The sequence below is a fragment of the Silurus meridionalis genome, chromosome 4, assembly GCF_014805685.1.
Source record: "Silurus meridionalis isolate SWU-2019-XX chromosome 4, ASM1480568v1, whole genome shotgun sequence".
NCBI lineage: Eukaryota > Metazoa > Chordata > Actinopteri > Siluriformes > Siluridae > Silurus > Silurus meridionalis.
The window spans coordinates 14,125,463-14,148,847 of NC_060887.1; the positions used below are offsets into that span (position 1 = coordinate 14,125,463).

At 38.3% G+C, this 23,385-nt stretch overlaps 3 protein-coding genes across 5 annotated transcripts in view; all 3 read right to left on the minus strand.

Annotated features, from left to right (window-relative positions):
- The window catches only part of arf2b (ADP-ribosylation factor 2b), a 5,162-nt gene extending 2,531 nt beyond the window's left edge, over positions 1 to 2,631 (minus strand). Inside the window, exons 1-4 of one of the 2 annotated variants that reach the window (XM_046847896.1) lie at positions 2,489 to 2,631; positions 1,336 to 1,493; positions 641 to 751; positions 108 to 232 (exon numbers count right to left, since the gene is read on the minus strand). In XM_046847896.1, coding sequence (XP_046703852.1) covers positions 108 to 232; positions 641 to 751; positions 1,336 to 1,483 — 384 coding nt within the window. In that variant the 5' untranslated portion in view covers positions 1,484 to 1,493; positions 2,489 to 2,631. The other variant, XM_046847897.1, reaches the window with a different exon arrangement.
- Positions 2,632 to 2,754: 123 nt separating this feature from the next.
- On the minus strand, positions 2,755 to 13,998 carry LOC124384893. 2 transcript variants are annotated; one of them, XM_046847879.1, is made up of 14 exons: positions 13,647 to 13,998; positions 11,056 to 11,138; positions 9,348 to 10,762; positions 9,103 to 9,237; positions 8,776 to 8,905; positions 8,495 to 8,623; positions 8,306 to 8,410; positions 8,036 to 8,199; positions 7,407 to 7,557; positions 6,717 to 7,280; positions 5,831 to 5,916; positions 5,618 to 5,744; positions 5,417 to 5,523; positions 2,755 to 5,291 (listed from the first exon to the last, which is right to left on the minus strand). In XM_046847879.1, the coding sequence occupies exons 1-14, from the start codon at positions 13,733 to 13,735 to the stop codon at positions 5,085 to 5,087; spliced, it is 3,492 nt and encodes a 1,163-aa protein (XP_046703835.1). In that variant the 5' UTR covers positions 13,736 to 13,998; the 3' UTR covers positions 2,755 to 5,084. The 2 variants fall into 2 exon arrangements, with proteins under 2 accessions (XP_046703835.1, XP_046703834.1); XM_046847878.1 differs by having other exon boundaries at positions 6,717 to 7,283.
- Positions 13,999 to 14,178: 180 nt separating this feature from the next.
- On the minus strand, positions 14,179 to 22,410 carry grnb (granulin b). Its single transcript, XM_046847887.1, is given in 13 exon segments — positions 14,179 to 15,201; positions 15,463 to 15,693; positions 15,782 to 16,030; positions 16,836 to 17,114; positions 17,231 to 17,473; positions 17,722 to 17,858; positions 18,261 to 18,399; positions 18,519 to 18,592; positions 18,595 to 18,613; positions 20,597 to 20,734; positions 20,890 to 21,030; positions 21,508 to 21,580; positions 22,322 to 22,410. Coding segments are annotated over 11 exon segments (1,761 nt in total). The 5' UTR covers positions 21,508 to 21,580; positions 22,322 to 22,410; the 3' UTR covers positions 14,179 to 15,090.
- Positions 22,411 to 23,385: the final 975 nt, after the last annotated feature.

The window sequence follows — 23,385 nt, forward strand, 5'->3', positions numbered from 1 at the left end:
TTGTAGAAAGGTAATAAACAGCAGGTGTTAATGATGCCACTTTTTCAATAACATGTTAACTTGAATTAAATTGTAGAAAAGAATAAGAAAATGCACAAGGTAATCACCTGCTTGTTTGCAAAAACCAGGAGGACAGCATCACGGAGCTCGTCTTCTGCCAACATTCGGGTCAGTTCCTCCCTCGCTTCATTTACTCGCTCTCTGTCGTTGCTGTCCACCACAAAGATCAGTCCTGAGACAGACGGAGGGACAGAGGGTGAGACAGAATCAAGAATTATGTTAGAAAAATCTTACATTCTTCCTAATTCCCTGTATGACACACTGCAATATTAAACATATTAAACAACAAGTTATATATTTATATACAAAAGCATGGACACATCAATGTGAACCTTTTAATTCAATGCCCATACCAATTTTACACAATAATGTAAATGGACAGTTTTTGTCTTACACGCTGTGCATCATTTTTAATACTGAATTAATTATGTTATTTGGACATAAATTCCATTTCCATGACTCCCATAATTTGTTTTCCTGACTCATAAAAATGACATCATTCGGACTGCAAAAAAGAAAGCAAAAGGAAATTGGCTACAATTGTAAGTTTGTGGGATGTGTGCGTGTCTGTGTGTGTTACCTTGCGTGTTCTGAAAGTAGTGTCTCCAAAGGGGTCTGATTTTGTCTTGACCACCTACATCCCACACTGTGAAACTGATGTTCTTATACTCCACTGTTTCAACATTAAAGCCTGCAGATTAAAAGCACAAAACAAAGTGTAATTGTTGATCTGGTGACGTTTCCTAAGGCAGTGTTTGTCATTAAATATTAAGTACTTTATAACATTGAGAGGTAAAGCGTGATTTAAAAAAATAATGCTTTGTATATATAATTACCACAAAACAAAACAAATCAAAATAGCTTTCAATAATGAGACACTTCAGAAAGTGATGTAAAAAACAATGATCAACTACAGGCTTGTAACAGGAACTCTGCAACTGCACAAGAGACATGACACAAAAACTTCTATTTGTACAAGCACAGTTGCCTCCTTTTGTTCACATACACACACTCAATTTTATTCCGACACACCCTTAGAAGAAGAGAAAGACTCAAGAAACAATAAAACTGAAAACTTGAGAAAACAAAAGGAGTAGCCTAGTGTTAATTCTCTGCTGTACCAGTACAGCTGATGTCACAAAAGTAGTACCATAAATCCTTTATGCTGTTTTGCAGTTTGCACTTTCATTCGCAAGTGACAAAACTGTGATTAAAAGGTTGAAAAAAAAACTTCTCGCAGTTCTTAAACAAGGTGTTTTGAGTGAGTTTGTGTACCGATCGTGGGGATGGTGGTGACAATCTCGCCCAGTTTGAGTTTGTACAGAATAGTGGTTTTGCCGGCCGCGTCCAGGCCCACCATCAGGATCCTCATCTCCTTCTTCCCAAAAAGGCCTTTAAAAAGATTTGCAAACATATTCCCCATTCTCTCGGTTCTGGTGGGAAGGAAGGAGAAAGTATGTGCTATGAGTAAACAAATCACAACCATCTTAAACATACATGGAAGTGGGTTGATTTCACTTCATAAATGACAAAATTGAAGTCAACTCAAATAAGCAAAATGATATTCAATGTATCATAGTGCATCTTCGTCTGATGTGGACCTGCAAAGACTTATATACACTGTTATAATCTTGTGGTTGGTTTGTTACAAATATTTAATAGTGAGGCATATTGAACGGCCCGAGGGTAGAGGCCATTGATTTGTCATCTGACATGTCAATCAAACGACCTCTTCCTGTAAAAGGTAGGTGGGTCTTAGCCACATTTATTGTTACTTACAAAATCCGGGCTAATTATTTAAATATTATATTGGAACCAATAGTGAAAATAGATTTTGAAATAAATGAACGGTTTGTATGGATGCCTCAAAGCTAAAATCTTAGCAATTAGGATTGGACAAGTAGAGCTAAACACAGAAATAGACAGAATTCATTAAAGCGAACATGCTAACTCTTCTCTATACGATTTCGCTGGCTAGCTAGCTGTCATGAATTATTGATAATCGTTACTTAACCAAAAGAAACAAGAAAAAGAAAGTTATTCTTTTCAAAAAACGAGTTAATGGTGGATTCCAGCTATCAGGCAGTCAGTATGTTAGCTGACAGACATCCAGCTGTTAGCTACATAAGCGAGGCTTTTTTTTTGCCCACCTGCATTCTGACAGATCCCGCCTCAAACTTTCGGATTGGTTAATACTTTTGACACGTAAGCAGCTAGGATTAACTAATTGGTCGAGCGATTTTAAGAATCAAGCTATGAGCCAACGATGGAACAGGAGGTGGTATTCGGCGAAATGCGGGTGTGATGGGGGAAAATTAGCTTACTTAGCTGATCGACTTCCTATCTAGGAATATGTCACACGAAATTAATGTCTTCCAACAAGGTGAGAAAGGGAGGAATAACAGAATGATAATGGCAATAAACTTACTTTTTACTCTTATCGAGTGAACTGAACTCGTTACGAAGCTTCTGGAGAGGTTCTCTGTCACCGCTAGTGGCACCACTGTCACGTCAAAATGGCGTCATGTACACCTCACCGACACCGGCGTCACAAGCACCGCCCACAGCCACGAACTGACCAATCGACTCAATTAAAAGCGGTGTTCCCGCCCACCTCTCACCGCAACGCTCCAATGAGAACAAAGCAGGAAGTATTCGATCCTGTTTATTGTCGAAACCGCAGACACACCTTAAAATAATGTGACGATACCACTCATGTTTCACGGTTAAAGTAAGACTACACTCTAAAACACGCTAAATGCTCTATTTATTAGTTGTTATTAAATGCTGCATTCCTATTAGTGAAAAGAAGTAATTGTGTAGAGTTATGTCCTGCAGTGATGTCAGGAGTAAGGGTAGCTCAGTGGTTGAGATGTTGGACTTCTGATCTGAAAGGGTTCAAATCTCACCATCACTAAGTTGTTACTGCTGGGCCCTTGAGCAAGGCCCTTAACCCTAACTGCTTGAATGATCTGATAATTGAATAATTAAGTCGCTATGGATGAGGTTGTCTGCCAAATGATGTAAATGTCACAGGGTGACTGTAGAAATGCAGGTCAATTGCAGATGTTGAAGCTTCACGGCCTTATCATTAAACAAATTTAGCTTATTTCTGGCTTTTCAAACTGCCTATTAATGATACTCAGTTATGAAACATTTAAAGCTTAGGGTGGTTTAGTTCTGGCCTGTTTCTTGCTGATCTTGTGAAGAAGTATAGTCCTTTTTAAGATGAGCTCTGACTGATTATATATCTGGACTTAGTCTCAGACGTTGGTATTGTTTTTAACAGAACGCATATTGAACGCTTAATAAATCCAGACTGAAAATGATTTTGTTTATTATTTTTGTATTGTGTCAATATAAATTTCATGTTGTTATGTCATTTGTATTTGTTTATTTTTTCCCCATGATGTCATTTCATTTTTATTTGTATTTTTTTAATGAGCTTTATCATAAATACTGTAAAAAAAAAAAAATACAGACAAAAACGTCATACAAAAATGTGACTTTTGTACTAGGGTAACAGGTAAAATCTTAATAAATCAATCAGTCAATAAAGAGTGTCAACCAGTGCAGGAAATACTCGCTAATCACAACAAAGCCTTGCCAAAGTACTTCCTAAATATTGACTTACAAGATAAATAACTAGAATTTTTACTTAGACTTTCATTTAAGAAATTGAAGATTTTCTGGAGAAGTCTATAATGTTCCCAGAAGTTCTATAAAGTTCCCAGGATTGTAATTATCAAATAAGATTCAGTGATTCATAATATTTCTTCTACTTTTTTTTTTAACGGGTAATTACAATCCAATGCCTCATATTAAAAAATAGTAATTTTTTATATATTTCTGGCCCAGAAATCTCCACCCTCAGCAGTTATACAGATGATTAGCTTTCTTTTAAAAATCATTTTTCATTAAACTGTATAAATCAGCCTAACAGAGGAACACAGTCAGGGGGAAAACACTTTTCATTAAACTTGTAATTCATCTGACAAGCACCAGGGGGCACTATAAACGCACTGCTTAAAAGTTATAAAAAGGTTTCAGCAGTGGCAGGAGGTCAGGGCGAGCAAGCCCTTCTCTGCTTAACAAAACTCTATTAGACTCACTAACTTATATTTTTATATGTTTTTGTCCATGAATATGTATTAAATTATGCCCAACAGTCCATTCACTTCATTTCATAGTTTTCTTGGGTTTATACGTTATGAGTTTTTATCCAATCCCATTTTAGCTACCACATTACGTGTTGATATAAGGCCCCATGCTTTTTTACCATAAACTCCATGTTTCTTGAAGCTGTTGCTTTAACCAATCAGACAGCAATTTGGTTACTCCAAGGCCCTCTCACAAGCGTCAGAACACGGCGACCCGCTAGTCAGAGCTGCACAAACGCATATATATTCGTGTGGATTTAATAGTTGTGTTATCATTCCACATTGGCTCACAGAGAAGAAGAATTTGATTTGGTCTCAGATACACTTACAATGACATTTTTAACATGGACTTTTCAAGAACCATTTATACCTTTGCGTTTTCTTTTTCGTAGAATTTGCACAAAAACACACAATTTGCCCTAATTTAAAATCCCCAAGAAAACCATTATGCACTAAAAAAATGCACAAGCATCCACAGAAAACCTGGGATCATTTTATAAGGTTCATATTGATGCTTTGCTAGAGATAATGTATGTAGGTGTATTTAGGCATTCATTTTGCTGTATGAGATATCTGTTTGTGATGCAATGCTGTTATACTGTGTTTCTGTATAGTATTGGTAGTTTCTATAGCCGTGGCATCATAATAATGGTATTAAGAGGTGGATTGACTCAGGTAGGACACCACTGAAGGTGGTGAAACAATATGGCCTGCCACTGGGTTTCAGTAAATGTTTTCTCAGGGGGAAAAGAAATTGTGTCAATAAGTTAACACTTTCATTTTTAATACTTTAAAACTTTACTATTTTGGAAAAAGAATAGCACAAAACTGAAGTGAAGAAAGGGAATGTGGTGTTCATAGTTTTCAGGCTGCTATAGTAGAACAGGTGTCTGACTGCAGTCCATCAGCTTCTTGCACCTCCATTTTGCCATCTCGGATCCTCCAAGTCCAGCTGGTGCTGCTGTCGGCAGCAGAGACACACAGCAGCCACATGCCTGACTCCAAAACCTCTGTGTCATGGGAGACTTGCTTCCCATCCAGCGTAGCTAAACTGAACGCGCTTATTGAGATCTTTTCATTTAAACACACAACAGGGCACCATATCAGCCTTGCTATATTAGATTAGTTCACCAATTCGTTGTCATACAGCACCAATATACGTTTAGTTAATTACTATTATAAATCAGACTCCTTACCTGTGCACTTATGCCCATAGCAACATGACCTAGCTTCACCTTTCGTCTCTCCCTGATCCTAAAAGTATCCCCATTCACATCTTCCACCCAGATATCCACTCCAAAGCCTACACACAAATGCACACAGTCACATATTCACAGAAAGTTGGGTTTCATGACTACTTAATGTTCATACTGCAGTTGATACCTGAGCAACTTTACCTTCAAACCTGCAAGAAGGTGGCTGATTGGTGGAGACAGACCAATCCACATTAAAGCTCTGCTCATCTGGAAGGCTGCTGTAAGATGAGAACACACCGGAGCTCAAGTCATCTGACCAATCAGAACCCTTTAAAGAAGAAACAGAAATGTGAGATGCGTGGGTTATAAAGTAAACAGCCATACAAATGACACCTGGCAACCTGAGATGTGCACCTTGTAAGTGGAATCGACATCAGAAGTGCAAATGCTGCGATGGCAGGCAAGAGTTAATCGCTCACACAAGTTAAGGTCATTTGAACCTGATAAGACAAAAAAAACCAATCAATACAAATAAATAATCAACAGAGCAATCTTTCTAAATACACAATAAAAGACAAAAGTATTGGGACAAGTGACGTGTTAGCCTTTATTTCCCTCTGCCTAAAATGTCCCAACAATTTTGGAGACAGAATTTTATACTTGTAAAGCTTACATTTTCCCCTCACTTAGACTAGGAGACATAAATCTGTTCCAGCATGAATTTGCTTTTACAGCATTCCAAAACCATCATTAAATAATATCATTTATAAAAGCACTTATAATTGGGAGGATTTTTTTGTCAGGGTGAAAAACTTTGGATATAGTAAAAACTTCTCCCATTAGGGGTCGCCACAGCGGATCATCCGCAACCCTCCCCATTTATCCGGGCTTGTGACTGGCACTAAGGCTTGTGCAACCCTAATGGCTGGGGTTGGTTCCCTGACCGGGGATCGAACCCGTGCTGCAGCGTTGAGAGCGCCGCATCCCAACCACTAGACCACCAGGGAGCCAAAAAATTTGGATATAGTTACACTTTTTAAATGCTTACTGTTCATTTGAACAACCGTCTCTGAAACTTCTATTATAAAAGTGTCTTAAAAAAAGGTTTCTGTTTTTTTTCTCACTACAAAAATAATTCTGAATTCTTGAAGATGACAATCACATATCCATTGTAGAAGTTGTGGATTGAGATTAGCTTGAAAATTGTTAGCGCTTTCCTAAAAAAAGGCAAAACAAAGTGGAACTCAAGCACTGTGATAAAGATGTAAACAATTCAGAAACTGGTTCAGGTTTAACTCACTTGTCATCAAAGATGGCACACAGTCTCCATCCTGTTCAGACCATTCATCTCCACTGTTTTGCTGCTTTGAACCAAAGAGGATCTGCAGGTGAAGAAATGGCTCCCACTCACCCTTACTTCCAAGCTCCCTCAAACTCCCCAAATCACTCTCTATCTCTTCATCACTCTCTTCCTCCTCCTCATTCCTTTCTTCTGCAGCTGCTATTTCTCTCCATCCTTCTTCTGACAAGGACTTGGTCTCTTCATCTGTGTCATTTTGATTTTCAGTAAGTGTGTATTCCTTTCCTAATCCCCAGTACTTCTCCATCCATCTTTCTGTTCTATCCATTCCTCCATTACTGTCCTCATATGTGTCTTCTGAATCATTCTCATCCTCCTCAGCTGCTTGTTCTCTCCACCTGCTGACCCACTGAATTCTGGGAGCAGAACGCTTTTCTGTTGTTATGGAAACTGGGGGTGGGACCAACAGTGGATTGGTGAGAGCATTAGGTGTTGGCATTGGTGGGGAGGTCTTGGCATAGGGTAGAGTCTGTGTAGCTGATTGGACCAGGTCAAAGGGGCTGCCTACTAAACACACACAGACACACACACAGATCCTATCCATAAATTCTAAGTAACAGCATCAGCCCTGATAACCACCAAAGCAGATAACCTAATCATCAAACTTATAACCACACAAACACCACTGACCAGAACACAAAGCTCTACTGCTTTTCTTCAGCAGCTCCCTGGCAGAGTCCCTCTTTCTTGGCTCCTTGACCAATCCACCTTTGATGACATGACAGGTCAAGGGGTCGCAGCCAAAAGGAATCTCCCACAGAGGGGCCGGCTCACTCACAATCTGTACGACAATACAGGAAGTAATCAACTTAAAGCTGTATAACAATTTAAATGCTGTATATATAGACAGGTATAAAACACGGATTTATTGAAATCTCTTGATTTCAACTGATCAGTTTGTAAAAACAAAAAAAAAAAAAAATTATTTATTTGTCAAAAAAAACCCAAAAAACTTATTAGTGACATTTAATTTTTAAAAGATATTTTTTAATCGTGTATTTATTAATGTACATACTTATATAATTGTCTTTATATAATCATTCACTTATTTAATAATTACTAATTTACTTACTACATTTTATGTATGTACTTATTTATTTTTTTTTTATTTATTAATTCACCAATTCATAACTTATATATGAGCCAATTTGTGTGATTTTACTTTCTTTTTAGTTTTTGTATGGCTCCATACACAGGAAGTGTGTCTCAGCCCATCCTGTATAATATTCCGATCAGTTTTGTTGGTGGGAGGTTCTTACTTTCAAGCAGAGCGGATGTGTGTAGTAGCGTGTCCACGGCTGATGGCCACTGAGCATGTGCAGTAACATACAACAGCTACTCCAGACATCTGCTTTGTCTGAGCGAGGATCTCCACGAGCCACCTCAGGGGACATGTGGCTCTCTGTGCCACGCAGACCGTTACCTAAAATGGTAACACACAAAATATACATGATGTACTGTTACTTTTTTGCTTTAGCATGTAATTTAAGTTTGTATGTGTGTGTCTGCAGATAAGCACATTGTGTTACCACGAAAGGTCTTGGTGCTGTATCCAGTCTGGTCCAACGTCTCAGATAGTCCAAAATCACATAGGAAACAGTATCTCTTGTCCTTTGAAAGTAAAACGTTGTCCACTTTGCGCACACACACACACAAAATTACTTAATAATTAAAGAATGGAAATTGATGTCCAATGAATGCATGAGTCCATTTCTTACCTTTAACATCCAGGTGAATCACATTTCTGCTATGCAGATGTTCCAGAGCCTGCAACACCTGATGATGATAATAAAGAGCCAGATCTTCAGCAAAATGCCCACTTGCTTTTAAGAACTGAGCTAATGAGCCTGAAAAGGGGGTGTGAAAATAACATTTAGAGACTTTTTTCATAATGGTGTTTGATGTCTGAATGCATATACGTGGCTCATAAAAACATGGATCCCTGGTTCTAGAGCCAATTTTAATAAGGACTTACTGTTAGCAATAACTCAGAATGTACCAGTTTTAAGGTCCATAAAAAGGATGACATTCAGGCCCTCTTGCACAGCGCCATAGAGCTGAAGGACACGTGGTGAGTCCAACCTGCTCCATGTTCGTACTTCCTCCCAGCTGAAACAGCTCAAAGGAATCTGCAGATGGCAGTTGGATTAAGGGTGTAAGGGAATAATGCCTTTGAGCAATCAGACTCCACCACTTAAGTAGTAAGTAATTAATAAGGCATAAGTAATTAATAACATATGATAAGGAGTGCATTTATAGGACAATAAGTCAAAAATATTATGTAAACATGTTAAAGAAAAAACAGATGAAGTGTTAATTATCTTACCTTTTTGGCAGCACACGTATACCCAGTTTGCTTGTCACGCACACTGAACACATCTCCATATGATCCATTCTGTACATGGCGAAGCATGGAATACTCATGGCCTTCCCTATATTCTGTGTTTCTCGCCTGCAAAAACTAATAGAAAGCATCACTGTGAATTAATCTTCAATCATTTCATTGTGAAGACCATTTCTGGTTATTGTTACACAAGTATTAAACATTTTCAATTATACGCAAGGTTTTACCCTTTGTGGATGGAAAAGAAAGCCTTTGTTTATCTTTACATGATTATCTTGATTTCTGTCACGCTCTGCCTCGTTCATCATCTCGTGAAAAAATGGTGCAACACGATACCGATCCGGATGAGTTACAACACCCTGAAGTTTCCTCCATGTAAGCTCAGAGTTGTCCTTGAAATGGAAATGGTCATGCTCTTTCGCTCTGTAACAGACTGGACCTCTGCTCTCAGAAAAATCATTGTACAGGTCACAGTGAGCCTCGTCAATTTGGCCATCTGGCAAGCTACAGTGTCCTGCCTCAAAATGACCAACAGGGAAGTCAGGGTGCCCCACCTCAAAATGCCCAACTGGCAAATTTTGACAGTCCACCTCAAAATGGCTCACTGAAGAATTACAGTGTCCTCCATAAAAATGGTTAACTGGAAATTCACAATGTCCATCAAAATGTCCGACTGGAAAATCACAGTGTCCGCCACTAAAATGGTCAACTGGTGATTCACAGTGCCCTCTATTAAAATGGTCGACTGGAGTGTCACAGTGTCCTCCATCAAAATGGTCAACTGGTGATTCACAGTGCCCTCTATCAAAATGGTCGACTGAAGAGTCACAGTGTGCTCTAACAAAATGCCCAACTAGCAAGTTATGATGTTCTGGCTTGAAATTGCTCACTGGCAAGCCATGGTGTCCTCCTTTAAAATGTTTTTCCTTGAGTTGACCAATGGAGGGGTCATAGTTCCCTGCCGTAATATGCTTGCTAAAAGAGCCACCATTTTGTTCTGTGATGGAGAATGAGGAATTTAAATCACAGTGAGTGATATTACCACTGGCAGCAGAGCCTGAACAGGTTGAAGCAGAGCCCCACTGTGCCCTCGCAAAGCTGGACACCGAATTGCATGAGTCGTTATCAGAGTCCAAACTTTGCTCCCAATCTGCATTAACACCGCTTGAATCCGAATCACAGTCACCACTGACAGACTCATCGTTGCAGGAAGACTCCGATCCGAACAAGGCTTCTATGCTGCTGTCTAGTTTTGCAGTCTCAGATCTAGGCACTTGAGTGGTGTTCTCAACCTCCGTATAGAGACAAATTAAGCCCCAGTTTTCCGATACATTAGAACAGGAAGTGTCACAACCTTTGATGCTTTCAGCATAAATGTACACAGATTCTGAATGGGACTGAGATCCTCCAAAGCTGGTGTAAATATCGGAACAGCAGCTTACTTCAAGCCTACGGATGCTAGGACTCACTATGCTGCTGTAAGATTTTTCTGCTTTGGGGGAATGCCCAAATTCAGAGTTTCTCTTTTGAGTTGACCCTTCATTGAGTGAATTAGGGCATGGTCTTTGGAAAGAAGCCACAGATTGTAGTTGAAGTAGGCGGTGTTTCATACTAGATGGACAGAATTCTTGACACTGCTCAGCTGCAAAGGAGAAAACAACAACGGTTATAACAAATGTGTACCATAGTACTGGTCAATTCTTAATTTAGTCTGGTCAGAAAGTGCAGGTGGATGTTCTAAAGAGCTGCTTTGAAGGTTATATATTTTTTTTATCAAGTGGAATTGTAGTTTGTCATTAGCTACGTTTAACTCACCCTTCGCTTTTTAGTGCAATTGCATAATAGTCCTTTCATATTCATACTTAAACATTCATATCCACACCTGGCACATCAATACCCACACCTATACCTCTGGTTTTTGATTTTTCTACATACCCTCTGCTTGGGCAATCACAGGTGTAATTTTGGTCTCTTCCTCAGTGCTGTTCTGCATTAGAGACTCATCGTCCTCTTCATTACTAAGTACAGGAGAGATAGAAAGGGAAGTAATAAGACGCATGTAGGCCATTCTATTCACCTTTCATCCCAAACTGCTCTCCTCTTAATTAATCAGTTTATTGAATGTAAAAGCATTTTTATGATTGTGAGATAAAAACGATTGGCTGAGACATAAAACCCCAATTCTGAAAAAAAGATGTGACACTGTATAAAATGTAAATAGAATAGAACTTAGAAAACATATCAAATGTTTAAACCATTTTAAGAAAAACCTATGGTCATTTTAAATTTGAGGGCTACAACAGGTTTTTAAAAAGGTTGGGACAGGGCAATGTTACCCCGGTGTAGCATCACATTTTCTGTCCGTATACATCTGGGAACTTAGGAGACCAGTTGTTGAAGTTGTTGGAGATAAAAATTGTCCAAAATGTGTTCTAGCTGCTTAACAGTTCTGGGTGTGCTTTGTTGTATTTTTCATTTCATGATGCGCCAAATGTTTTTAAATGGTGAAAGGTCTAGACTGCAGGCAGGCCAGTTCAGCACCCAGCCTTTTCTGCTGTTGATATAGATGCAGTTAGCATTGTCTTGCTCAAATATTTAAAGCTTTTCCAGAAAAAGACATTTTCTGGATCTGAATTATTTGTCGTTCTAAATCCAGTATATACAATACTATTCATCATTGATGGAGCCTTTCCAAATGTGCAACCTGCCTATTCCACAAGCATTAATACTCTTCCATACCAACAGAGATGCAGCTTTTTGAACTGACCCCTGAAAACAAGCCAGATGTTCCCCATCCTTTATAGACTGTTGTCCATTATTTACAAAAATAAATAAAAATTTCGATTTGTCTGACCATAGAACAATGTTAAACTTTGTATCAGTACATTTTACATGAGATTTGACCAAGAGAAAATGGTGGCATTCTGGATCATGTTCACACATGCCTTCTTTGCACGAAAGAAATTTAACCTGCATTTGTGGATGACATGGCAAACTGTGTTCATAAACAATGATGTCTGGAGGTGTTAATGAGCCCATGCTGTGATTTATTTCATTACAGGATCATGACTGTTTTAAATGCAGTGCTGCCAATTTGATTTGATTTCCAAATTTTCCAATTTGCTTTTCCCATAGTCCCTTGTGCACAGAGATTTCTCCAGATTCTTTGAAATTTTAGATGATTTTATGTACTGTAAATGATAAGATATTTTGCAATTGTATGTTGAGGAACAGATCTTTCACAGATTGGTGAAGAACTAGTCATCTTTGATTATGAGATACTCTATAACAAATCATCTTACAGACCTGTTGTCAAATAACCTAATGAGTTGCAGAATGTTTGTTTAATTTTAATAGCACTTCCCCGTCACAAAGTTTTTGATACGTGTTGCAGCCATCAAATACAAAATGACCTTGTTTTTTTTTTCTAAAATGTTACATTTCCTCAGTTTTAACATTCTATATATTTTCTATGTTCTATTGTAAATAAATAGGAGCTTTGCAAATCTCATTGCATTCTGTTTTTATTTACATTTCACACACTGTCCATATTTTTTGGAATGAGGTTTTTACTAATGAATGTAAGAGCATATATTATGAAAACACGAGGTAAAACTAGCAGATGCGAGAAGATTTTGTACAAATTGCAACAAATCTATTTTGTAAACTTGCAGATGCAAGAGCATTTTATCTGGAGGGAAAGTAGATATGAGAGTCTTTTATAAAAAACAAAGCTTGCCAATGTGTCATAAATAGCAAATGAATGTTTTATGCAAACTGCAGGAAAAGAAACTTTTGAAAAACAAAGTGCAAAACGACAAAAGCATATCATGTACTTATTTAGACAAATGATGGAGATCTTGAGAACGTGACAGCATTTCATGTAAATCCAGAAGGATTTTGTTTATTGTGAAAGAAAAACAAGATTGGGAAGGCCAGGTCATAAATCTCAGAGACAAAGAGAATTTTGTTGGCACACTAATAAATACGTGAGAGTGTGTGTGAGTGAGCAGATAGTAGGATCAGAGCTGTGGGGGTATTAATAGCAGAGACATTTTCATGCAAGCAGCAGCTTGTGCCTCAGCTGCTTCAGTCACTCTTTCTGTTTCCAACATACACCCACACTTTTCCTGTGCTGTTTCACTGCACCTCTCCCTCACTACTCCAGCTGTCTCACACTCCTGATCTACTTACCATCCTTTGAAGTTCAACTCCATCTCTGGGCAGACTGTCCATATTAACAAGACTTCATGGACTTTTGACGATATGATTTCATGAGTCAGAATGAACTTAATTTTTTTTCCATTTTAGCAAAATATATATTAGATCATTTTTAAACATCAACATGCATTACATCGAATACAACAATTGTGTATCTTCTAAGTTCATTACCTTTTACATAACTTTTTTTTTTACATGAATATACATAAAGATTATATGCTTGAGAAAGTTACATTTTAAATAAACATGCAGATTATTACGAATATTCACACTATACAGGAAAGTGATTTATATTATGGACATACCGGTAGAAAGAGCCCATCTGTTCAGGTTTAACTTCGTCTCGAGTTAGAACAACATTAGTGTTTGAATGTTCACTCTTCTCGCGATTCATTCACACTGAAAGCGAGTTAACCGGCAAGAGCAAGAAATACACGCGCAGGCGCGCGCACACGCAGGCGCGCGCTCGCAGTCCTAGTGGAACTTAATCCCACTGGCTCACAGACACCAGGAAAGTGTGTGTCAGATAAACTACATGCTTGAATGTATTTACAACAAAGCTCTAAACTCTAGTAAAGCTCGATTTCTCATACCATATAATTGTATTACATCATTAAGCAGTCCATGATTTCGAACTATTACTTTTATACTTTTTATTTGTACTTTTTATTTTCTAATCCTCTTCAGGGTCTCGTCAAAACCAGCCCCTAGATATTCCATCCATGTTTTGCGACATAACTTGCATACCGTTGTGTTTTGTAACTCATCGCACACACCAATCGGCAGGCACAGCACATCACCCGGGGTTTCTGTTTACCAAAACAGTCATTAAAAAAGTTCATTTTAAAATTGTTTATTCTCAGAATTTCATCAGAAACAATTAAAATAATAATTAAAAAAAATAAGTAATTTGATTCAAACCATGTGAATAACATGGACACGTCACTTCAAGCTAGCTAAGATACATTTCAGACAGGTATCTGGTATAAAAATTGTAAATTCTAACTTGGTTTCGGAAAACTTGTTGAATTGCCATAATCTTAACATGCAGCAAACATTCCATTACACAATCAGAGGCAAACAAACCAAACATTTAAAGCTGGCCAGTGTACTGACAAAGTTTTAAATGGTCACAAAATTTAAATACAATTTCTTCTATATACCTTCCAAGGCAACATTGGATAACAGCTAATAAAAAAAAAAATACCAGTGAATGAATCCAGTTGTTCAGGAACAAATATAGTGGTAACTATCCGCTATATTTTAAGTTTAGAAAGAATTTTAGGCCAACTAATTCTTTACTTGCAGCTTGTGCTTGGGGAATTGAAAGTTGTTAGGATTTGTTGAATTGTGGTGAAACACAATACATCCAGTTCGGTCTCAATGCTCCTAAATGCTTTCATTAAAATAGCACGTACGTTCTTTCTAGGTGTTTCATACCTGAGAAGAAACAGTGTAAAGAAAACAAAGAAAAATAGATAATCACAAAGTCCTAAAAATGTTTGTGAGCTGCTTGCGGAAACTAGACGGCTGAATTTGCACATGAACAAACTAAGTGAAATAATTTGTGACAGATCCAAGAAAACTGGAAATGTGTCAGTGTGTTTCAATGCCAGGTCTCTTTGACAGATAACAAAAAGGATTTCAGCATTGCTGATTACTAGCGCCAAAAAAAAAAAATCTGTTCTACTATTTAGTCCCTTTTCCTGATTTGGGAGACATGATCTAATTTGTGTTTGTGATGTTTCTCTACCGTGAATTGTCCCACCAAGTGAGTGGGGATGCTTTAGTGCAACGTTTTTTAGGATCGCAGGTGTACCCCTTAGGGCAACAATGTTTCATGTCTTTGCAACACACCGCCTAGAGAATGAAGAAGAGAATAAACAATCAATTTTACATTTCACAAAGAAAAACATAACATTACCTCTGATTGTTACAAAGTGCTGACAAAATGTTAAATAGCTTCATAAGGAAAACGTTCCTACTTCAACAATTACACAAATCATCTTATGTGGCACAATCGTATGAAAATGTTATTACTACAGACACTATAACCTGCGACAGAAAATGCTGACCAAATCAGTCTAGGGAATTCAATTCAAATTATAAAATAAAAGTTACCTGCACAAATGGACAGCAGGCCCAATCTTCATCTGATACTCTACAGCAGGTTTGACTCTTAGAGCAACGTTTTGTTGCATCACAAATCACATCATCCTCATCTTCAGAGAGTGGACGTATGAGCGAGAGCGCAATGGTGTGCGCGGTGGAAGATTTAATGCAGGTTCCGCTCTGCAGGTCACAGGTGTAGCTTTGAGGGCAGCAGTGCTCGTGGTCCTCACAACACACCGCCTACAAAAAAAAAAGAAAACGAAACATTACTGTCCAGCATATGAGACCCAGTGCGCGAGTAGTCACTTAAAACCCAACCCAGACGCACCATGACCAGTGGACAGCAGCCCCACTTCCCTGTGCGTAATCTGCAGCAGGTGGTGCCGGCTGCACAGCTCGTGGTGTTGTCACACTTCACATCCTCAAAGTCGTGCCTGACCTCTGACCCATCAATGCTCATGGCTGGCTGCTTCTTGAACCACGGGATTTGATGTTTTCCTTTCCTGCACGCCGGCTTCTCCTTATCGCAGATGTAGCCACTGGGACAGCAGTAATATCCGTCTAAACAGCACACAGCCTGCAGACAGAGGAGGGTTTTAACCTTACAAATAAATGATCTGGAATTGTTCTTCATTCAATGAAATCATAATAATTACTGTGTAATAATCATCATAATGTTAGAAGAAGAAGATTGAGGAAAAAAAAAGAGATCATGATTCACTTGAACACATGATTAGTGGGATAAAACACCCCCTGGTTGAGTCGAGTCTTTTGACAACCTCACCAGGCAACCCAAGTAGCTTATGTTTAACAGAGGTTAATTAAGAGTAGAGGAAGAAACATGAAAATAATGACTATGAAAAAAATATATAGAGAATTCGAGGTATTAGAAAATGAGAAGAATAGAGAGAATAAATCACCAAAACAAAAAAAAGAGAGGAATTAAATAAAAAGAAATAGAACAAGAGGTTAAAAAATTTAAGAAAAAAAATACAGAATAAAGGAAATAAGTAATTGAATTAAATAAGACAATAGAAGATAAAATAAGGAAGGAATAAAAAAATATATACAAAAAGTAGAAGAAAATAAAGTGAAAAAAGAGGGTAAATGAAAAAGCAGACAGATCAAAAGGAAAAAAAGGAGAAGAGAAAAGAAAAAGAATAAGAGAATAAAATGATTAAATAAATGATTTTTAAAAAAAACTTAAAAAATAAATAATTAGAAGTGTAATTAAAAGACAAAAACAAAACGAAAAAAAAATAAAAATAATAATCTGAGACGAGTAAATATATAAAGAATATATAAATACAGTGTAATATAATGGGGATAAAAGTGTAGGCCACCACAAATGAAAGCATTGTCTGTGTGTGATTTTATGTGACCTGTGGCAGAGGGCAGCAACCCCACTTCTTGAGTTTTTCCATATAGCAGCAGGTGCTGCCTCTGGGGCAGCTGGTCTGGGCATCACATTTGATTCTATGGTGAAGGCTTGACTCCATGTTAGTGCTGGGCTCAGAGATAGAGCTGTGAGTCACACTCTGTGCTGGCTGTTTTTTGACCCAAGGCATGCTGGGTAGAGAAGTGTGTTCACAGGACTGCTGAGCAACGTCACACTTGTAGCCCTGAGGACAACAGTGTTCATGATCTGCACAGCAAACGGCCTGGGGATGGGGGGGGGGGCAGAGACATGTACGCTTGTGTTAGAATATTTGACAACTAGTTAAGAGTTAATGCATCCTTATATACAGTAAAAACGTGTGTGTGCGTGTGTATGTACCCGTGGCAGCAAGCAGCAGGCCCAGGTTCCTGATTTCTCTTTACAGCAGGTTGTACCCGTTGGACATGTTGAGGTCTCATCGCAGCGCTCGTTCTCAGGCCCTACGACTACAGCAGGAATCTTGCTCAGCCAGGGAATGGTCAAGCGGACGCCTGCATCAGGGACACCGTCGCACGTCCCCGCCGCCACATTACACACAGTGTTGTGGGGACAGCAGTGTAGATGATCCTCACAACACACAGCCTAGAGAAACAAACAGTAACCATATTGTTTCTATAACGACTCTAATGTCAGATCCCTGAGAAATAAGCACATGTAAATGCTGATACAATGATCAGAGTATACATTTATTTTTTATAAAATATTTATAGCTGGTAGAGCAGAAGGGACAAAAGGAAACTGTATTTTTGATAAGGGATAACAGGAAATAGCTTTTCGTGGATATAAATGCAAAATCATAAAAACACGCATACGTATGCATGTGCACCCACTTTTGGTAGAGGGCAGCATCCCCATGCTCCGGAAGCCAGCTTGCAGCAGGTGGCATCTTGTGGGCATGAAAATGACTCGTCACATTTCTGTTCGGCAGGTTTTGAAGGACATTTGGACACTTTATCTGGACAAATCACTTTACACACACACACACACACACACACACACACACACACACACACACACACACACACACACACACACACACACAGGGACAAAAAGTAGATCAATAAGCATCATTCAAAAGAAGTTTAATTGACTTAACTTACTAGGACATATCTGTAAAAAGCTTTTTTTTTTTTGTTTGTTTTTTTTTGTTGTTTTTTTAAAGTTAACCATCATTGCTGTCTGGGGACTTTACTGACACCTCATTATACAGTCCATCTGAAAAGTACATGCACATATACAAGCTCAAAACTGCATTTGGTTTCTGTGTACCTGTACAATGCAATGACAAAGTTCTTTCTTTCTTTCTATCTATCATAACATTTGTTAGTGAGGGTTATCAGTAAAGAAAGTGACAGAAATTACATCATACCTCTTTTTCCTTCCTGAACAGCAGGGAATTTTCTTAGAAGAGGGATGGAGACTTGAATGGAGGTTACACACCTCGAGTGAGAGATATCACATGTCGTGCCCTCTGGACAGCAGTGCATTTTATCTTCACAACACACCGCCTACACACACTCACAAACTTAATTAACTCCAAACACACACAATCCACATACACAGGCAAAAAGTATTTGTGTGTATGTGAAACACACAATGAAACAGACATACAGAAAGAAACACATACATTGGGCATAGGACAGCATCCCCAAGACCCATCAGGCATCTGACAGCAGGTCGTGCCATCAGGACATTCAGACTCCCATCAGGACACTCTATTGCCTGTGAGCGGCAAAAACACAAACAGGAGGTTGGTTTTTTCAATGTTCAATGAACTCTTCAATGTTATTTTAATGTTCAAGTGGTGAGTTTGTGGTTGTGCCAGTAGCCTGTTAGACCGACTACCACTGGCGCTGTTTACATCGTCTCACACCATTTATCTTGGTCGCTGTTCTAAACATTACGTCGGTTGTGTCTGCCTTTGAGTGCAGGCGAAAAAACCATCGAATTGCGTAAAACGTTGACAGGTGAAGGTTCAGTTGTGAGAGCAGAAAACCGTGCGGGAATCATCATCATATCATTTTAGAAATGTCCCTCTATATTATGCAATTCAAAATGACTTTTCTTAATTTTTTTTTTTTTTTTTTAGTTTAGGCATTTGATTCACCATTGTGATTAAAATATGGTTTCCAAAAATGTTTGGAATTGGGGTTACAAGTCATAATGCAATTCACAATTATAAAAGCTGTTTTTCAACAAATGTAATTGTTACAAGTGCACATATATCCCATTTTATAGAAATTGTCTATTCCCCAAAAAGTGAGATCAAAGAAAAAAAAATTCATAACAAGATCTAGAAATAATCTTAATACACTTAAAACAGGGAAAAAAGGTCACATGAGCAAACACAAACAAGTTCTAAAATTTGTGATTCGAAACGTTAGATCGCTTGCACCCAAATCACTCACTGTGAACAAAATGATCACAGATCTTGTTTTTGATGCCCTCTGTCTAACCGAAACCTGGTTTAAACCAAATTATTACATTGGTTTTAGAGTTAACCCAGTCAGAATATGCCAATAAGCACCAGTCAGACTTGTCGTGGAGGTGGCGTAGCAACTATTTATAGCGTTCTTCTTACTGTTAGTCAGAGATTAGGATTCAGGTATAAATCATTTGAAGTGTTTGCAATTAATGTTGCACTTTCAGACATACATAGAAAACTCCTGCTTTCTCTCACACTGGTCACCTTGTATAGACTTCCAAGGCCCTAAGTTGACTTTCTTTAAGATCTTGCTCAAGTTCTTTCAGACCTTATGATCAATCTTGATTTATTTAAAAAAAAAAAAAAAAAAAAAAACGTTGATAGCAGGAGATTTCAACATTCATGTAGACGATGCAAATGATGCCTTAGGACTTTCGGTTAGGAATTTAAGTTCCTAAACAAAACATCACTTGACCAACCCACCGTTTTACTCACACACAGGATGTAATATTCATTGTGTGCTTATTAATATTATAAAGCGCAATTAAGCGAATTCCTCTCTACTGCTTCTCTTCTACCCATCCCGAGGCATTGTGTGCCACTTCATCAAGATTTCGGCCCTTTAAAACGAAGATGCCGACCCCGCGAAGATCCCGAGCCATCTAGAAATCTACCAGCTCCAGTTGGATCGCACTTCATTTCAGACAAATGGACTGAGGATAAACAACCTATTAATCAATAGTCAAATTAACATTCGATATATTCCATTTTGCGATCAATAATCATTCTGGCATGGAAGAGTTTGTGTTGAATCTATAATGATCTCTAGATGTTGAGCTAATTTGTGTGTTGATCAAGACCTCCTGGTTACACAACTCCAACTGACTGTATAAGACTGGAGAAACGACATTACTCCATAATCACGCTTGTTATTTTTCACTCTCCGGCGTTTGTGATGTTTTAATGATTTATAATCACACTCTTGGTGTCACCCAAATGAGGACGGATTCCACTTTAAATCTGGTTTCTCTCAAAGTTTCTTCCTCATACTATCTGAGAGAGTTTTTCCTTGCCAGAGGAGCCCCAGGCTGCTTATAAAGGATAAATACAAATTTAAATATAAGTAAACGTTATTTTTTGATGATGCTTCTATTCTGTAAAGATACTTTCAGACAACGTATAAATGTTAAAAGCGCTATGGGAATCCAATGTAAATGAATTGTTTCTAAATGAGTAGAAATGAGTGAGTGTGTGTGTGTGTGTGTGTGTGTGTGTGTTACCTGAGGTAGAGAGGTCTGCTTGGTTATGACTCTCCTCACCCACTCCAGAGTGTGTGTCTTGTTCACACACTTCCCATGCTGCATATCACATAGTGTTCCCTCATAGCAGCAGTGCAGGTGATCTGAACAGCACTCAGCCTGCAAGAAAACACACACACACACACACACACACACACACACACACACACACACACACACACACACACACTTAGCAGACTGCATAGATCTTATTATATTACAGGTAATAAAGTATTGTGTGTACAGATTGCTCTCTTTGGCATAAACACACTTACATTAGGCAGCGGGCAGCATCCGTATCCGCCCCATGGATTCTGACAGCAGGTGTTTCCTTCATCACACATTCCTCCATCAGGGCAGATAAGAGCTCGGCACACACTCAGCACACACACCAACACATAAACACTTGCACGCATCTGTAAGAGAGACAGATTTTTTTTATACTTTTAGATGCATAATGCTTTAAGGCATTAAACATTACCTACCAACTTATTTCCCAAAATAGTGTAGGTACATTTCTGGCACATTTAGTGGAAGTTTGACACAGTTAGGATACGAATGTGAGACAGATCCGTAAACAGCCTTAAAAACTCGACTAAATTATCTCGTTTAATAAGAGCTCATAAACAAAAGGACACAGTCCAGAGCTTTATCACAACAAGACACAACTTTATGTTTGGGTGTGTTTCGAAGAGACCGTGACAGTCACGCTTATTGAGTTTAATACAGAGTGTATGATGACTACAGTACCAATGCTGACTAGAGAAACGCTTTGTGCTATAGAGACAAAGAAAACAATCACCCACTGAGTTGCTGTTAAAAAAGAAACGACAGTGAATTAGGACCAGACAGAGTCAGTCCTGCAGAATGTGTATTCACAATGTAATGCTCACCTTCAGTGTTGGTTTAACTGGTATTGATCAAACTGAAGATCTTCACATGAAGTCCCTGAACTCCAACCTAAAACTGTATTTCACACACCTTTAAATACAAATGCACAAACATTTACAATGCAAATTAGTTCAGATCAAATGTAAGTATGGTATGATTGTTTTTCATTTCTTCACTACAGGCCCTCCCATGATTATGAAGCTTCTACAAGAGTCTACTAAATGACTGACAGGTTTCTTCTCAGCTACTTACACTTGCCAGGACTACGCCTTCAGCCCATTTTGTTTACTTATCATGCATAGTATTTGTATAAGTAGAGAAAGTAAAATAAATAAATAAATGAAATACACCTTTAATACACAGCTCTTCTGTATGGCAGTGCAGTCACATCCAGTGATATGTCAAAAACAATAATGTGATTTATTTGCTCGGTATACACGCCTACACGTTTACGTTTTGAACATTTTATTTATCTAATACACTGAAATACTGATTAAAATGTGTAAAATAATGAAGCATCCCAAAGAAAAGCTTTGAGACTCTAAACTCAACTAACTGGCTAGTCAGCGGCTCGATGTCAAATGGCTGAGTACAAAACACATCTAGGGGCCTATGTAGTTGTAATAAAGCGAGACTTGGTGCACTACTGAGTGCTCTTAAATAGGGATAAAAATGACATTTGGACAGAGCTTCCGCTGAAAACGCTAATAGCACAAGCTAGCTGAATTCCTTCGTTCAAAAAAACAAAACCATACGTTACGAAACAAAGTCACACAGCCGTTTTGGTTAATAAAATGGAGTTTAAGAGCAGCTTACCAGGACGAGTAGTGACTCTTGGGATGTTTTACAGCTCGAAAGCGCTCTAGTGACAAAGTAGGTAAATAAGCTTAAGGGCTCACGTGACAGACATTCTCTTGTCACGTGACTTTACTGAACATGACCGAAATCCAATCGGTGTGCTGTAGTTGCTTCATTTGAGTGACAAAAAAAAAGAAGACAAATTACTGATGTTATTGCCTTGTTATTATAAGTATTATATTTATAAAATCTAAACACAGAATTATACCTGTTATATTACTAAACGCGAACTATATAGGCTTTAAAAGGGTCACGCTCTTGTGCACTACTGGAACAAAAAGCAGTTTGAGATCGAGCCCACAAGGCTTTCGTCATAAGTGACTGTGATCATCATCACATGTTGCTGGGGGTCAAAGATTTCTATCTTCCATAAGTCCTTTTTAGTCAGCACTGCAGGCTCTTGTACATTACAATTCATGTTGCTTTCAAAGTTCTGACTCCAGGCCCATTTTCAGGTGTACAAAAAGTCTGCATTTTCAACTCCTTTGATTGGCTGGTCAAAGAGCGCACCAGTCAAAGCCCGCAAACCGCATCTGTAGCAAACTGCACAAACTCGAATATTTCCGTGTGGATTTAATAGCAGTTTTCTCACTCCTCAATGGCTGACAGAGGAGAAGAAATGGATTTGGTCACAAATATACTATGCAACATTTAAAAAGACAGCCTTTTCAAGAACAGTCTTAATCAATACTCAAAACAACTTTATACATACGCTGTTTCTCAATCATTGAACATTTGATAGAGGAGTTGGTGTTGAATCAATAATAAGCTCAGATAAACAAATTTATGAGCTGCTCATGAGCTCCTGGGGCCAGTTGTTAAAAAAATTTAATCTGGATCAAAATGATCCGGATTTGGAAATCCCATTTTTTCATATCCAGGATCAGGTAATCCGTCTTACTTTTATACCGGTTTTTCAAAGCAACATTGGACTGGGTCACCCTGATCCAGATACACAGTTTTTAAGATTACCAAATCCGGATTACCTGTGCTTTAAATGGGACAACATATCACAATGTGGG

Coding starts and splice junctions, on each gene's coding strand:
- LOC124384893 (XM_046847878.1), bottom strand. CDS start 13,735: ATGAATCGCGAGAAGAGTGAACATTCAAACACTAATGTTGTTCTAACT. Junction 7,558..8,035: donor CACATCCGCTCTGCTTGAAA/GTAAGAACCTCC, acceptor ATTGTCGTACAG/ATTGTGAGTGAGCCGGCCCC. Junction 5,917..6,716: donor TGTGCCATCTTTGATGACAA/GTGAGTTAAACC, acceptor TTGTCTTATCAG/GTTCAAATGACCTTAACTTG.